Source organism: Pelecanus crispus, chromosome 9, assembly GCF_030463565.1.
Source record: "Pelecanus crispus isolate bPelCri1 chromosome 9, bPelCri1.pri, whole genome shotgun sequence".
In the NCBI taxonomy this organism is placed as follows: domain Eukaryota; kingdom Metazoa; phylum Chordata; class Aves; order Pelecaniformes; family Pelecanidae; genus Pelecanus; species Pelecanus crispus.
In genome coordinates, this window is record NC_134651.1 from 10915020 (window position 1) to 10933150 (window position 18131).

Below are 18131 nucleotides of genomic sequence, written 5' to 3' on the forward strand. Positions count from 1 at the left end.
TTGGTAAAAGTTTTTCAAACAAATTTAACCAGAAGATCTGAGGATTGCATAGCCACACTCACATCTTGGCTCGCTTTTATTTGCATATTTTACCAAACTATATATTCACGCTTCATGTAAACTCATGTCATTAATAAACAATACAGCCTTTCTTGTGCCTCTTTTTACTTCCCTTCCTCAGAGCTAAAGGGCTGTTTGAAAGCTTATATAGATGATCCCTTCAGATTTGCCCCTCCTGCAAGGGCAGTTTCCTATTTTTTATACTTTTAACATGTAAGCCTGTTCACTTATCTCAATTCTAACCTCACTGTAGTCAACACAGCTATAAATGTAGTAAACCAGTGTTAGAGGAAATTCAGATTCTGTGTTTGCATATTTAGAAGCCTAAATATTTGGTGGTTCTCAAGGAGAGTAAAATTTAATTTTATACGGACAGTAAAGCACAGAAAATCATAGGAAGAAAGTGACAGAAGTGATTTGACTTAACAAAGCTACCTCAGAAAAGCTCTTTTTCTGAGTGGTAGACCTAACCTGCAGGTCAGCAACAGCAGACTCAAACCCAAGGCTGCTCAGAACACTGCAAAACATTGGGGCTACTTAGATGTGAGGTCTTACATACCAGTCTTGCAAGTAGACCCACAAAGACACATGCAAACATTGCATACAGTCTCCAGGAAATTAATTCATTCTCCAGGATCAGGACCCAGCTTTGCCCGTTTTTGCTTAGATAGGATGAGACAATATTTTGGCTGCTGATGTGCCAGAGTTTGGGGTCTGTTTTTTGTAAATGGTCACCTTTTCTAGGCACCATAATGATATTTTTACATTGTTTTGAAGCATCCACTGAAATGCATTAACCAACCCAAAAAGGGAACAAACAAACCTGTGACAAGTTTCCTCAAAGGCAACCGAATAAAGTCTTTCTACCTTCCTACAATTAACTGTTCTTTGGTTACTCAAAATAAGACCCAGCTGGAGTGTATGTTTACATAGCACAGAAATGAAAACAAAGGAAAATAAAATCTAGTGTTTTGAGTATTTTTCTTCTCTTAAAAACATGGACATAATTAATCATTCAAGTGAGAATCTTAACCTTTGGTTCAGTAAAGTGCTAAAGCATATGTTTAACTTCAACCATGAGCTGAAGGCCTATGAATCTTATCAATTATTCAAAAGCTAAGAATGTGCCAAAGGGCCTTGCTGAGTAAGAATACTATGATGCTGTTAGGCCCTGGTCCAGGTCAACAGTGAGACACATTACTACTTCTATTACAAACTTTTAGGGAATTTACTTTTCTCTATTTGAGTCATGAATTTCCTCTTTCCACAAATCCCTAGGAGAATCTGTAGGCTGAAATGCAGCTGAGGAGTTACTACTTAATGGTTGCTCTACATTCGTCATCTGGACAATCCTGGGTGTAGACATGTGTAAGAACAAAACCAACACTCACAGTTCGGTGATGTATCCACTGACTGTGGCCATACTCCAGGGTTCCTCCCAGCTCCCGGGTCAGCTGACTTTTGTCAATATAGCCATGCAGATCAGAGACAGAATTTAACATGATGATCTGAAACAAATCCAAACACAATGGTCTGAGAGAAATAACGAGCCCTTGCAATCATTGTTCCTAGGATCTGGGTTTGCCTTAAATGTATGTGACCAAACTGCAGTTCTACCATAGGCAGTAAGTTCTCTTTATGTATTTGTTCATGCAATGGCCACGTTTATTTCCACTAGATTTTGCCTTCCCAACATGTACATGGCCATTCTTGAACTAACCATAATTTGACATCATCTTGCTCCTTGCTAGGCTGAGGATGCAGTCATTTTGCATATGCATCAAGAGCAGAAGTATGGTATTTATAATGTTCATGCGAACTTCCATCAAATAATTTCTGTATTTTCTAGACAAATGTTATTTACAGAAAAATGGAGGAGTAGGCAGGTTAAACATCTTCCTCAACACCAACTACTTGATCCAGGGAAGTGCTGAAATGAGACCACTGAGAATAAGATTTTCCTTTCAGTTGCATCATTTTTATGGCCCTGTATGTCCACTTTCACTGGCATTATTCCATTTTAAACCATAATGAAGGAGAAAGGACAGACAAACCTAAATCCATTTTCTTACTTTAAAGAGTCTCCTTACTACTAGACCTGCTTAATGAAAGTAAAAGATTTGCATTTAGCTTCAGGAAAGCAGTGTTACTTTTTGGCTACCACTGTAAATCTGGCAACACAAGTGGTTACACAAATAACATACATGTATTCAATTATGCCTCATTGTTCTAACAGCTAGAAAATACACCATAATTTCAGCAACAGAAAAACAAGATGTTGAGCACAAATGACTAGAAATTTTAAACCCTAGACTTTAATATATGTCAAATGTATTACTTCACTCTGCTGTTTAAAGAAAGGATAACTGCCTATGACTGTTAGCAGGCTCCAAGGGAGCGTGGTAAGTTCACTTGCAAGCACTGTGGACAATGAGATGAGCACAGATGTATGGAGGCAAGAGGATGTATATTCTAGGCTGATAGCTCTCTAAGAAAAGCCTTGAGAACAAACCTGAACAGGTTTTTAGCTGATCTTTGTTACAGAATCATTCCAGAATAATTCAGGTTGGCAGGAACCTCAGGTCTCTAGTCCAACTTCTTTCTCAAAGCTGGGTCAGCTGTGAGATCAAACCAGGTTGCTCAGGGCTTTGTCCACCTGGGTCTTAAAAATCTCCAAGGATTGAGACTGTACAACATCTTTAGGCAGTCTGGTCCACTGCCTGATTATCTCTGTGGTGAAAAAGTTTTTCCTTTTATCAAGTCAGAACTGCCCTTGTTTCACTTTATGTCACTTATCTCCTGTCCTACAGAGCATGCACAACCTGGCTGCATGCTCTCAGTAACCTGCTTGGAGGGACTGGAAAGCTGCTGTTATGTCATATTAACCCTCCCAAGCCTTCCCTTCTCCAGGCTAGACAAGCCCAGTTTCCTCAGCATGTCCTCATAGAGCACATGCTCCAAGCCCTGACCTTCTTGATGGCTCTCTGTTGAGCTCGCTCCAGATTAATATTTTTCTTGTATTGGGGGAACCAAAACTGGACAGGGTATTCTCAATGCAATCTAACGAGAGCCAAGTAAAGGAGGATAATCGCTTGCCTCAATGTGCTGGCTAGGCTCCTGTTAATACTGTTGCTGTTAATGCAGGACGCTGATAGCTTCCTTTGCTGCCAGTGTACACTGCTGGCTCATGGACAGCTTACTGTCTACCAAGTTCCCAGGCCCTTTTCAGCAGAGTTGCTCCCCAGACAGTCAGGCTGCAGCCTGTACTGCTGTCAACAGTACAACACTGTTGTGCTGTTGGGAGGGAAGAACATGGGTTCTTCCTTCTTGAGGAAGGAAGTCCTTCTGGAAGAAAGTCCTTCCCAGTTGCAGGACTTAGCATTTGTCCCTTTTATATTTCATAATATGCTGGTCAGCCCATTCCTTGAGCTTACGTTCCAGTGGCCCTATCACTGAGTGTACCAACTGCTCCTCCCAATTTAGGGTCATCTGCAAACTTGATGACAATCTACCCTGTTGCCTCTTCCAGGTCATTGATAAAGTTGTTAAACAAGGCAGATCCCAGCAGATATTACTACATCACTCCACCTGTTGCCCACCTCCAGGTAGACTATGACCCATTAACCATTACCCTCTGAGCCCAATTATGCAACTAGTTTTTAAACCCATCTAGTTGTCCACCCATCCAGACTTCAACATCCTAACTTGGATTCAAGAATATTGTGGGAGATGAGTTTGGTCCCATGGACCTGTATGGGTTGAGTATTCTCAAGTAGTCCCTCACTCAATTCTTTTTCACTTCCAGCAGTGCATCTTCTCCTTGAACTCTGCTTCTAAACACAGAGGCCAGGAGACCTTGTTGGTGAAGAAGCTGAGGCAAAGAAAGCACAGAGTACCTCAGCCAAAGCTAAAGGGAGAGCTATTCCCTGAATGTGTTACCAAATGCTGTTTTGTTATGAGCAAAGCCAGAAAACTCAAAAACTAGATCATCTTGGAGTAGCCTTAGACTGGAACGTGAAGTCTATGCACTACTTCTGAATTGCAGATCACCTTTGAGAAAGTAAGCCTTAATTGCTTTGTAGGTCTTCCCCATCAGAGGTGTCGCTGACAAGCTGGACATCTTTTGATACCTGAAACTGCACTGAAACTACAGAGGAACACCGTCATGCATTTTTCTTTTAGGAAGATGTTTGTTTTAACACTCAGCATGACCCACAAAGTAAACCTATTAATATTGCCAGCTATGGTGCTACCCAACAGGGCACGAGTTTTTGCCCTGCAGGCATCTCTGCAGGAGAAAGCCTAGGAGCAATCCAACATCCAGCTAAGAAACCAACCTTACAGACCATTAGCATCTACCATACTTCTTGCCAGACTGAAGACAGCCACATTCAGTAAGCTGGAGAATACAAGAGAGTAGTAGTTTAGAAAAGGAGGGCCTGCATAAGCAGGTCAGCACAAGGGATATTCCATACCATATGACATCAGACTCAGCATATAAAGCTGGGGGAAGAAGGAGGAAGCGGGGGACGTTCGCAGGGATGGCGTTTGTCTTCCCAAGTAACTGTTACGTGCGACGGAGCCCTGCTTTCCTGGAGGTGGCTGAACACCTGCCTGCCCATGGGAAGTAGTGAATGAATTCCTTGTTTTACTTTGCTTGTGTGTGCGGCTTTTGCTTTACCTATTAAACTGTCTTTATCTCAGCCCATGAGTTTTCTCACTTTTACTCTTCTGATTCTCTCCCCCATCCCACCCGGGGGGAGTGAGCGAGTGGCTGTGTGGTACTTAGCTGCTGGCTGGAGTTAAACCATGACGGTAAGTCATATAAATCCTGCATTTCCTTATTGTGTCTGGTTTATTATTTCAGCCTCTATTTCCTGCTCCTGTTTGATCTTCTGGCTTCTACTCAATCCAGTGTTGATTTAACCCAGCAAATCTATTTTACTGAACATATTTGCAGTCTGATAGCTCAGATAAGGAAACATTTATTAAACAGTTTAACAAATGCACACCATATTCCTGAAGCCCCTTTTGAACGCTCATGTCCTGGTCCTGACTCGCTTGATAGTTGTGATAGGAAATGCAACCCATCCATGGCCCAGTTATGACATTGATGTTGTCATAGTGCCAAATGCACGACATGAACAAACAAGTTGCAAACAATTTAAAGGATGATGTTGGTATTAAAGATGGGTACTGATACCTAATTCCTTGAGTAAGGATATCTCCCATGGGACAAGAACTCTCTGGCCCTGTTCTCGTGCTTGGCACGTAGGATGCTATTTTCAACGGGGACAAATATATGTTGCTCTCAGTAACATACCTGTTCTGAAACTGGGCTACACAGGGGCATGCCCAGATGATCTTTTGAGGATGGGCTGTAAACACAGCCAAAAGACCCCTCCAGAAAGCATGGCAGAACCCAGGAACTTAGGACACCTTTAGCACAACCCTAAGCAACATACAATAGCACAACATACAATAGCATCAGGCATATGCGGACAGCCTGTATATTAACCTGACAGGCTGTCTGCAGATATCTGGGCAGGAGGCAGGCAGATCTAGCAGCAAGCATATCATGCTCTTAGTTTTTGTAAGACTGCTCTCTAAGAGCTCTGTGGAGATACCCAAGACAGCTCAAAATTTGAATGTCTAAGACGACCCCAAACTAAACTTGTATCTTGATTTTCCTGCCTGTAAGAAAGGTAAGTTACTATTTAATACTTAATGCAGTGCTTGACCCTGGCCTAGAATTAACCTCTCTTCCAACTTTGATAGTTTCAAGTTGGATTTGAAATGCAATGCTGACATCAAATAAATTGCTAAAAGTACAGAAGATGCTGAATTGCTAGAAAATGCTAGTTCTTGATGAAGTTGTCTCTTCCTGAGCTGCAGTCACTGGTACAACAGTTGCTATGGTAACAGATTGTGGCTTATGAAATACAGGAACATCCATTTTTCAAGGTGAAATAAAATTAAAAGATTTTGTTTTGTAATCGAACATACATTTTTACACCAATTTTGCATTTTAATTACCAGAAAGCCACCCTTGCCAAACTACAGTCAACGTTACAATTTAATCCACAATAACCAAATGAATATTCATGGTTCCTTTTCTGTATGCATTGTAATAAATAGGTTGCTGTCTCTTACTTCAGCAGAAGCATAAAGTGTCTTAAACACCTGAACTTCAAACTCAGGTATGGACAGAGCTAGGATTCACCGGAGGAGAGCCATGGGTCTTTTGCAAAACAATATAAAACCACAAGCAAAATCCAAAACAATCATATGAAATCACTCCAGTAAAGTCATTGTGAAACACTGTATGGGTCTGTTCCGGGATGAAATACCCTTAATAATCATCATTCAAGTTTACTTTCACTTTGAAACCACATGCAAACAAGCAGCTAGGAACAACTCCCAAAAGAGCTCTCATAGAATAATCTAAAACTTAAACTCTTTCAGGATTGATAACCTGCTTCAAATCATTCTCATCAACCCACAGCATATGCCAAATGCATATAAAAACAAGTAAAAAACAAACTTTGAATCTTGAGGGCATGGGCATCATGAAAGACATTAAGAATAGGCAGTGCAATGAAAGCTTTTAACAGGGGCACTGTCAGATTGTCAGCAGTCCTATAGATAATACATAAAACAGTGAAGAATTCAGCCCTAGCTTTTCGCTGCTCTGTAGTCCTAAATAATTATGTTTGTCACTGGAGTGAGAAGATCTACCTCTGCCTACATCAGGGGAACAGCTCCACTGAGTTAAGATGTCAATACTTAAAAACCAAGTCACATTTTATAACTACATTGACCTTCCACATGGGAACTTGTCCATTAAATACTGTGAAGCATCCATGGGTAATTAACTCTTTGGCATTACTGTTATATACATGATACAGACCCAGATCAAAGTCCCCAGTTGCGACTTGCAATCAAATTTCAGTTACTGGGTTATGAGAAATTGCTGACACCTAAGAACTGCAGACATGGAGATAAAGAAAACACATGGGCAAAAAAAATGCATGCTTACCGGTACCTTCATTTTAAAGTCATCTCGATAGAGTTTAATGCCAATGTCAGCGATTGTCCTTTGGATAAAGCGGGAGGGTCGCAGGACAAACACCAGCTGCAGGTTTCCTGGAAAAGCTCCCTGCAAGAAATATACAACTATTAGAAAGCACAACTCTGCCTTAAAGGAAGGCCAAAGGAATTTTCAGCCAAGTGTTTCCTAAAGGGGGCAAAGGAGATAGGACTTACTGAACCTTGCTCAGCCCAGCTGCAAATAGTATCGGCTGGTCCATTCAGCACGTGCCCATTGTCACAATCTCCAAAGCCAACAGAAACACCAGCCCATGGATTCTACTGCCCAGTCATACATTGCTTTCTGGTATGGATTTAGCACAGAGCTCTGAAGTTTCTGCACTAGTGCCTTCCTCCCCCAGATCTGAACCACCAAGCCCCCTTTGCACTACCACACCATAGGTTTTTCCATTTTTTTAGGCTGCAGCCACTAGAGGGCAAAACCGGCTACCTATAAAAACTGGCTACCCGTGTTGGACTTGGTGAAAGAGGCTGGTGGCACAGATGAATTCCCCAGGCTGACCTACCTTCTTACTCTGGAAAGGGTTTTTAATCTTTTAAACTTCATATATTTTTACACACACACACTCAACACACTCATCAGACATGGCCCTGTCTGCAACACCCAGCCTACATCTCTCACACACTCCTCTGAGCTCATCAAGCTTAAAAAAGAACAATTCCCAGAAGAGAGCAGCAAAAGGAACTGAGAATGAAAAGCAATTCTGTCTAAATTCCTTGAAATAACTTAATGTCGCCTTGGTCATCCCTCCATCCTACACCTCTGTGTATAAGCGCTTGCTCCTCACACAACACACATTCCTGGTAACAGATCTATAAAAACAGCTGCTTTTATTAGCACTGAAAATTAGTCCTTAGCTCTGACTTGCAAATGAGATATAATAAGCTATTAAGAGTTTCTGACAGAGATCACTTACTACCATGCAAACACAAGTCCCTTGGGATCTGTTTCTTTCATAAGCAGGCCACGTCATCACTCCTCAGTGCACAGAAGGGTACCTCTGTTATACTCTTCTAGGAACCAACTTCAAATTACTAGTATTTATGTTGCAGTCAACCCAGCAAGTAAGGAATTTGTCCAAATTCAGTAGTAAACAAGGCTGTGTAATTTGTTACTGCAGCTTCCTCCCTCTCTTATTTAACACTCATGAGGTACAGGGCAGGGGAGAATCTGCATCCACAGCCAGAAAATGGGAGATAAAATGAGCACATGAGACTGTATCCTGTGCTGAAGGTTCAGCAGATAATTTTAATTTCTAGAATATAAATAACAAAAGCAAACACTTACTGCTATCCGTGTCAGGGATGCCTTGACTGAGCTCCATTTGTCCCGTCGTCTGTCTATGATGATGATGAATCCGATGCTGGCAGCCTCCAGACTGAAAAACAGATGAAATAACTATGCTGGGTTACATGGAGATACTCCTGTTCCAAGGAATTGTACTGCAGCAAAGCACAGTCTCCATCAGATCACCCTCTAAGCTCATTATGAAAATGCAACGTACAGTGGAAAGAATGAATATTTGGCAGAAATTCACGTGAAAACAAAAGCCGGCAAATTTTCTCTTTCTAGCATAAGGCTAGCAGCTTACACAAAACATGAATATTTTATCTGCTAAATATCTCAGCTGCTATGCTGCTCTGCTGCCAAATCTAGGTGATATGAATAGTTCAGGATCACGAATTACACTGTGCTGTATTGAAGGCAAAAACCTCAGATCTTGTTTTCTCTGCAAAATAAACCAAGTTATTAGACACCCCACTTCAGTCTGCATTCTCCACGTGTGCTGACATCTGGCAGGGGCACTTAGCTCCAGGGAGTCAGTATCTCTCTACTGTCACCACCTTGCCTGTGTACACAATGCCCCAGGAATTCTGGTAGACAAAGCAGGAATTGAAGTTATATCTTGCCAACCACAAACTGGTTCTAGGGTTGCAAAGTCATTCAAAAGTATCCTTTTAACATATTGGCTAGAATAACGGTTACTGTTCCTGCTCAGTACTTTTCCAGGAGGATCTGTGAGGCACTGATTTGATGCTCCATCCCATCTATGTAGATCTCATAAATATCCCATCCTCTCTCTCTCTCAAAAATCCCACTTTGCTGTGCAGGGCTTCAGTGGGACTGCTCTACTCTCTGTCTTCCAAGAGTGCTTAGAGTTGGAGAGAAGCCATTGGAAGCTAATAAGCACACACTAAGAAAAGATCTCCAGAAAATTATAGCAGGATGGCTCAGTCATCTCTGGACAAACCAGAGGCAGGCAGAAGGAGTATAAATTTTGTCATAGTCAAAGGACATACTGCAGTCAAACATCTAGTTACAGACTAAGATCAAGAAAAATTGTATAAAACATTTCCTTGATCCCTTTTCCATTGTTCATACAAGAAGCATCCCAGGAACACCATCTTCATGTGTCATTGTGCAAATCGTGTCAATAATGCATTGAAGGACACCAGCAATACCAACTCTGAGCTTCTGCTGCAGCTCTGTAGGATCAAGAACAGCAACCTAGAAGCCAAAGCGTTGTGAAAGTCTGGGATGCCATGTAAGTGTTCGTAATAGTTCATGCTGGTACTAGGAAAACTCGCTGAATTTCCCACTTCAATATTCTTTACGGTATTCCTCTGAGAATTACAAAATTCAATTACAGTAGACAGCCTTTCCTCTTCAGTAGTGCAACATGCAGCTCTTTATTCAGAGGACAGAAAATGCGTTTGCAGCAGTGCCTCTCAAGCACAGGGAAGATAATTCACCAGTTTTTCCTTTTATATATATACAAACAGATGCATATCCTTCAATAGCCTGACAAGTGAGTGTTTCAAGGGAAAAAATGCCCAGCATGGTATCTATGTGTTTGCTCTAGATGTCAGGAAAAAAAAGTTCAGAGGAAGGCAACAAAGAAATTGGGTGCGTTGCAGATTGTTAAAGAACGGGTGTGACAAACTAAACACAAAACTCTCAACCTGAGGGCTTCTTAACCTACCCAAAAATCTGCATTGGTTTTATCAAACTGCTTCTGCTGATCAGGACAAAAAATTGCTTTGGAAGTCTGGTAGGCATGAAAGGCCTGGGCAAATCAGCCTCAGCCTCCAGACCACCAGGTAGCATCTCTGTGGACAGGGTGCCTGTCCTACCTCATAGGAGGTCACATACGATGAGGTCAGGCTTTTTCTCTCTGCCTTGACAACCAATGGTAGAATCAAAGAATCATAGAATCGTTTAGGTTGGAAAAGACCTTTAAGGTCATCCAGTCCAACCATTAACCTAACACTACCAAGTCCACCACTAGGCCAGTTAAGGGGAGAGTATCATTTCATGTTTTCTGGCTTGGTGGCTTGATTACTTTTTAATGAAAGTAAAAACTAGGAATCATTAAGGTTAGAAAGGATCTCTAAGATCATCAGTCCAACCATCAACCCAACACCACCATGCCCACTAAACCATGTCCCAAAATGCCACATCTACCTGTTTTTTGAACACTTCCAGGGATGGTGACTCCACCACCTGTCTGGGCAGCCTGTTCCAATGCTTGACTACTCTTTCCATGAAGACATTTTTCCTAATATCCAATCTAAACCTCCCCTTATGCAGCTTGAGGCCATTTCCTCTCATCCTATCACTTGTTACTTGGGAGAAGGGACCAACACCCACCTCACTACAACCTCCTTTCAGGGAGTTGTAGAGAGTGATAAGGTCTCCCCTCAGCCTCCTCTTCTCTAGGCTAAACAACCCCAGTTCCTTCAGCTGCTCCTCATAAGGCCTGTGCTCCAGACCCTTCACCAGCTTCGTTGCCCTTCTCTGGACATGCCCCAGCAACTTAATGTCCTTCTTGCACTGGGGCGCCCAAAACTGGACACAGTATTCCAGGTGTGGCTTCACCAGTGCTGAGTACAGGGGGACAATCACCTCCCTGCTCCTGCTGGCCACACTCTTCCTGATACAAGCCAGGATGCTGTTAGCCTTCTTGGCCACCTGGGCACACTGCTGGCTCATGTTCAGCCAGCTGTTGACCAACACCCCCAGGTCCTTTTTGGCCAGGCAGCTTTCCAGCCACTCTTCCCCAAGCCTGTAGCGTTGCATGGGGTTGTTGTGACCCAAGTGCAGGACCCGGCACTTGGCCTTGTTGAACCTCAAGCAATTGGCCTTGGCCCATCGGTCCAGCCTGTCCAGGTCCCTCTGCAGGGCCATCCTACCCTCCAGCAGATCGACGCTCCCACCCAGTTTGGCGTCATCTGCAAACTTGCTGAGGGTGCACTCAATCCCCTCATCCAGAATGTTGCAGCATTATAGGTGAGGTGCCAGGAATTCTGGTTACATCTCAAACAGAGAAGATTGGGGTAAACTTGCTGATAGTTTGGGAAATCAAAATGAGCACAAAGCCATGTGTCATTTTCTTCCTTTGCTTGTGTGATACATGTCAAAAAAGGGTTTTTTTTTTGTTTAGTAATTTGCCAAGAAACATTTAGGTCACTACAGAAAGAAAACAACTGCTAAAAATTGTAGGGTACAAATGCATTCGGGGAGGGGAGGGGAGGGGAGGGGAGGGGAGGGGAGGGGAGGGGAGGGGAGGGGAGGGGAGGGGAGGGGAGGGGAGGGGAGGGGAAGGGAAGGGAAGGGAAGGGAAGGGAAGGGAAGGGAAGGGAAGGGAAGGGAAGGGAAGGGAAGGGAAGGGAAGGGAAGGGAAGGGAAGGGAAGGGAAGGGAAGGGAAGGGAAGGGAAGGGAAGGGAAGGGAAGGGAAGGGAAGGGAAGGGAAGGGAAGGGAAGGGAAGGGAAGGGAAGGGAAGGGAAGGGAAGGGAAGGGAAGGGAAGGGAAGGGAAGGGAAGGGAAGGGAAGGGAAGGGAAGGGAAGGGAAGGGAAGGGAAGGGAAGGGAAGGGAAGGGAAGGGAAGGGAAGGGAAGGGAAGGGAAGGGAAGGGAAGGGAAGGGAAGGGAAGGGAAGGGAAGGGAAGGGAAGGGAAGGGAAGGGAAGGGAAGGGAAGGGAAGGGAAGGGAAGGGAAGGGAAGGGAAGGGAAGGGAAGGGAAGGGAAGGGAAGGGAAGGGAAGGGAAGGGAAGGGAAGGGAAGGGAAGGGAAGGGAAGGGAAGGGAAGGGAAGGGAAGGGAAGGGAAGGGAAGGGAAGGGAAGGGAAGGGAAGGGAAGGGAAGGGAAGGGAAGGGAAGGGAAGGGAAGGGAAGGGAAGGGAAGGGAAGGGAAGGGAAGGGAAGGGAAGGGAAGGGAAGGGGTGTGTGAACCCCCACTCCTCAGCATCAGAGCTGCATCCACTCTGGGCACAGTGGTCTGCCAATCCCTGTGCCAACAACAGCCCCAGTTACTCCGTTTACTGCAGATGAACCTGGAAACTACAAGCACCCAATCCTCCAGTTAATACAACCACCACCCCAAAAGGCAAAAAAGCCATTGAGAAGCTGTCAAATAGAACCACACTCTAAAAACCAGACTGATGTGGGTTGTACCTAGTTCCTTGGCCTAAGGAACAGGAGACCATCCAGTCAACACTGACTGCTGTCTGACCATCCAGTCCGCAGAAAACTGGCTTTTTAAAGACAGGATCACGCTCATTAACCAATACTTGGAAACTCTCCTACACACTATCCACCAGTTCAGACTAATCCAGCATAAAGTTTTTAAACATTTGATACTGATAATACTAACAGTTGTCACAATCCAGTGCTCCTAAAAACAATCCCAGCACCCTTGCTGGCCTCTTGTTAAAGCACACACTCAAGCATGCTCTGACCCATACAGGTGGAGGTTAGCTTTTCTATTTGCAGTTCTTCAAATAACCAGAGAAATTAGTATTGTGATTACAAGATGCATGTCCCACTTAGGTTTCTTTGGTCTTGCAGGGAACAGGATTTGATCCAAATATCTGGTTAACCGGAACAAATACAAAAAATGTTTGTTGTGACTAATTATTCAAAGAGAACAATATTACATGATGTTGAATAACATCCATGTCACTTACAGTGTGTTATTGAAACTGGTCTATTGTTTAGAACAAAGTTCTTAGTAATATAGTGAGATATGAAGGGGGAATTAAGTCAATGCAATTCTCCTTGCAACAGTTACATGTTCAGATGACCTTGGAACAGGCTGTCTCTAATATGCTTTATATATTTTTGACAGCCATGTTAACTTTTGAGAACCATGTTAAAGCACAGAAAGATGGGAATGTAAGAGGACATAATTTGAAACAATCAGATCACCAAAATGTGGCCTCTACTCCAAAAAAACCCAGAGAATATATATTGTAATCAGCATCTAATTATGTTTTCAGCTCAGACTCATGCAACCAATCTGTAGCTGCTGAATATCTCTCAGACAATAATTGGGCACACAGAATCAGGTTCAAATCTGATGCAGTTCCATTGAAACCAGTGATTTATAACAAAATGAACAACAAAGTAGGTGTGTTAGCTGGTTAAGAAAATGCTGATGTTGGTCTAAAGAAATACATCATTCAACTAATATCAGGGTAATAAAAAATGAGAAAAATCTGTTCTTCACAAAATTTATGATGTAGCTAAGCCACAATTAGCTATGTCCATAAGCACCATACTCACACAAGCTGACTGCACATAGAAATAGCCTTGTTTTCCCCTTCTGCCTGGTTTGAGAGACTGACTAAAGACTTTCTAAAAGGAGTGTAACTGGAGGATTGGAGGCCTAAAAGAATTCAGAATCAGACCTTTATAATCACACCTTGGTGAGCAAACTGCAACGGAAGTAACTGACAAGACAACATCTGCCAAAAGCAACAAGTACAACTTTGATTTAAACAAACACAGAAGTATTTATGCCAAGTAAAGCTTGCCTCTGTGCCTCAGACTAACTCTTAAGTCCCATTTTTAAAAGTCCCTCAAATCTGTAGATCAGAATTCACTTAAAGAGACCTTTGCTGTTTTTTCAAGTACATGTCCATGATCAAGCAGTTCATTTTTTCAGGTGTTCTTCTGCATGGGGCTTTGTAACAGCACAAAAGCATCCAGACATCAGATGCAATATGAAAAATTAAATTCATAGATAATAGGAACAAGAGCTTATGAAATACAGATACAGACAAGAAAATGCAAGAGAGAAGCAGCAAAGGCATTTTCTCATAAAATTGGGCTTGGCAAGAACAGTCATGGGGGTGGGGAGAGCTGGGAATAGCTAACATATGGAAAGAGGAACATTGCTTATCAGTTGCCACTGCAAATCACAGTGTTGCAGGCCAGTTAAAGAGACAGACTGAGGAAATGAAAGATGAAATAGACACTTACATAATGACGTGGATTTAAATATGAGAAAAGAGCAAAGGAGAGCAAAACACAACTGAGTGTGCAGTCTAGCTGTGGTGGGGCGCTACTCACAGCTCTCTTCCTCCAAGACCAAGTGTAGTAACTGCAGCTGGCTGGCAAAGACAAAACCTGCCAACCAGCTGTGCTGGACACATGGGGCTGAGGGGGACAGCACCACCAGAACACTTTATTACACAAACAGTGCAGGTACAATCCTAGCTGCAGAAGAGTACAAAGAATAAGCCAAAGCATGAAATTTGAGAGAGATTTGTCAGGGTAAAATGAGAATCACGCCATTAAGCAAACAATTTGGTTACCTAATACAGTATACATCATTTACAACATTGAACTTATTACATTGTCTGAGATTAAATGGGTAAAAAATGGAGAATAGACTTAAAAATTACACAATCTGAAGAAGGAGGAAAAGAGTGGGGAGAGAAGATGAGAAAACCACATGCTGCTAAAAAGCAAAGCAGATGAGCAGAGCACAGAAGAAAATATGGGAGAATATCCACATCACTGAAAATCACTCTGGCAGACTACGCAAAGGCAAGTGGCAAAGAAACCATTCAGAGATAGACCTCCGTAAAACTTGACTGCTACAAGTTGATGGATGCAACACGGCAAGTGTCTAGACAAGAGAGGTACCTTTGGACAACAGAAAAATCAAAATGGGCCTGTTAACCCTGGCACAAAGCTATACCTCAGCCTTCTGCAATGTTATTCCCTGCTTTTCACCTTGATGTTCAGGATGGTATCAATTGTCTTCACTGAGATAAGCCATTGGTATTTGTATAACTTTTTTTTTTTTTTTCCTTTCTGTCTTTCTTTTTTTTAACTAGATAGAGCTGATGTAAGACCTCAATTTAGCCAGGGAAACAGAGAGAGTGTCAGCAAGTGATCCTATTTCAGTCAGCAAGCTGAAAGAAAAGGCCATACCAAGGTCTGAATGTCATTTGGCACTAAGGGATGCATGCAGGCAAACAGTCGTGGGAAGAAGCCTAGCCATGATGTACATCAGTGCAAGTGGACGTACAGCTGAGAAACCCCACTCGTGTGTATCCAGAGGAAGGGAGTTTGTTTAAAACCAAACATACACACACACACTCTGCTTTCTCAGTGTCAGTACCATAATATCTCTACTCTCATATGGAAATGCATTGAGGTTTCTCCAGTTCTCTGAAAAGAGGGTTCTGAAGACAATCCTGCACAGCACATAAACATCAAGCTTACCTCCAAATCAAATTCTGGCATATTTGCCTAGATCTACAGATGTCTGGCAGAGAGGTTCCCTTTCTCTGAATGCAATGTGTGCAATCAGCGGAGCTGTTCCATCCTCAGCTCTGAATTCAGGTTAGCCCTTGAACACTGATTTGAGAAGGCCAGGAGACATCGAATTTCCTGACCTCTTTTGGAAGGAGAGATCACCGCCTGTTTATCAAAGTAGTTGATCCATGTCAATTGGAAGAGAAGGGAATTCTGGACATGGAATAAAGCAAGTAAAAAAGGGTTTTCTGGCCCTATCTATTGTAAGTGTGCATGCACAGAGGTATGCATGTGCATATACCATGTTACTCAATATTTGTGGATGTGCATGCATGTAGACTGCTTTGGTGAAGCACTCTCATGAGCAGGTGTTGAACCAGAGGGAAAATTAATCAGATTACAAAAGTCTCATTTGGCTGATCTTCCATCCTGGAGAGTAGTTCATGTTTTAAAGCCCAGAAGTGCAAGGTTTACTTACAGGCTACCCCAAAATACTGTGGCGTGCCACAGCTGGTAAAGCAAAGTCGCTCAGCAACATCAAAGACAAGTGCATGCCTGTGCCTCTGTATAACAACATTTGCTGTCTATCTTCATCTTTTCAATGTTTTGCCCTATGGGCACAGATGATCAATCATTCCAAAGGGACTTAGAAAGTTACTAACCTACTGAATTATGTCATCTGCAATCATAGATCTTATCTCCACAACTAGCAAGATCCTTGTTTTACAGGATACGTAGAAACAGACAGTACAAAAGACAGATATTCTCTCTACCTTTGCCTGAGAAATTATGATGATTTCTCCAGTTCACTGAGCTATGAACAAGATAGTATTTTCTATGATAAACAGGGTGAACTGCTTTGCAAACTATACTTCATCTTACCTGATTCAGGGCCATATCCTTTGTAATGACACAAGAGTTAGAGACTGTTCCCTTCTCTTAGTCACTTTGATACCTGCACATCTTCCTTGAGAATTAAAGTAAAAGGTGAACTACCAGCAGTGAAAAAACATCTACAGGAACACTGTCATAATATGCACAGTAGTATGCAGTACAGTACTGCTGATGAAAGTAACAAATGCTGTCTCTTTGCTGCTTGCTGAGATGTATCACAGAGACACTCTCTGTGCATGGACCAGCCAGCTGCAGATTAACAAGGCTCTGTTGCACCCAAACAGGTCACTACTTATGCCACATTAAGATTGCACTTCATATAATTATGTCATAAATCACACAACCAAAGCTTGCTGCTTAGGTTCTTCCTCTTCTACATTAATAGCTTTGTCCCTCACGATCTACAGAAAAGGCAGCAAGTTTCAAATAGTGACTCAAGAAACGTGGTCAATCTTTCTAAAAGCACTGCAACAAACACTAGCAAACTCCCTGGAAAACTCACATCCCTACAGTGTGATCTATGATTGAACCTAAGAGTCAAACCAATGTGCTGGTATGTGGAAAATGCAGGTTCAAACCCCAGCCTGTCACTGACCTTGAACAGGTCATTTAAAACAAACTGAATAGTCACTCAACAAAAGTTTTGGTGAGTCTGTAGTGTAAGATATTATTTACACATACCTCATCATCTGTAAAAGAGGCAATACTGCAGCTCTCCTGACTTAACAAAGTTTTGAAACTTAATTCATCATTCTTTGCACATTGCTCTGGGATTCCTCGGGGGAAGAGAAAACACAAAACTGATAAACTGAATCAAAGCAAAGGTTCGTCTAGCCCAATACCCTGTCTCCAGGGTGGGTAGGTTGTGGACACTGAGGCAAAAGCAGAAGGAAAGTGAGAAGGACAATATTTCCCTTGGTATATTCTCCCAAGTCCCAGCATTAAGGAACATAGAGATTACTTCAGCCAGAGCAGAGCTTGCATCTGAGCCATTGTATTCAGCTGCCATTGATGGAGCTATCCTTCATGAGTTTGGCTAATTTCTTTTGAACCCATCTATACTTTTGGCTTTCACACAGGCTGAAGAAGCATAAAGCATTTCTGTCTATCATGTTGACAATGTAACATGCTAGTTCCCCACCATGCGACAACATTACTGGGAACTACCCACCAGCATACCAAATACAAGGAACTGGAAAACTAGTTTTGTGGTTTTTCTCAGCTACTATTACTGTTTTATTAACCCTGAAGCTGGTCATCCTTCCAGTCCTGAAGCTAGTGAAGAAATACATAAGACAGAGTTTCTCCTGGCAGAACAAAAGCCCTACAGAGGAGAGTAAAACAATGAAGCTGTTAAGTTCACAGTGTGTGGTTTCTCTCAGCTTGCTTTGGCAACTCAGTATGGGGAATACATGTAGGTGGAGCTGGAAAACTTCTTACTTGAACTTGAGGGAGGCACGTTTTCCCCTCATCATCCTCTAAGCACCTTTATACACCAGACCACAGGAAATAATAA

At 42.6% G+C, this 18131-nt stretch overlaps 1 protein-coding gene across 1 annotated transcript in view; it reads right to left on the reverse strand.

Moving 5' to 3' along the window:
• The window catches only part of MCF2L2 (MCF.2 cell line derived transforming sequence-like 2), a 161112-nt gene that overhangs the window by 112250 nt on the left and 30731 nt on the right, over window positions 1-18131 (reverse strand). Inside the window, exons 4-6 of the mRNA XM_075717124.1 lie at window positions 8459-8549; window positions 7100-7219; window positions 1452-1568 (exon numbers count right to left, since the gene is read on the reverse strand). Of these exons, the coding sequence (XP_075573239.1) occupies window positions 1452-1568; window positions 7100-7219; window positions 8459-8549 (328 nt within the window). The remainder of the gene's footprint in view (window positions 1-1451; window positions 1569-7099; window positions 7220-8458; window positions 8550-18131) is intronic.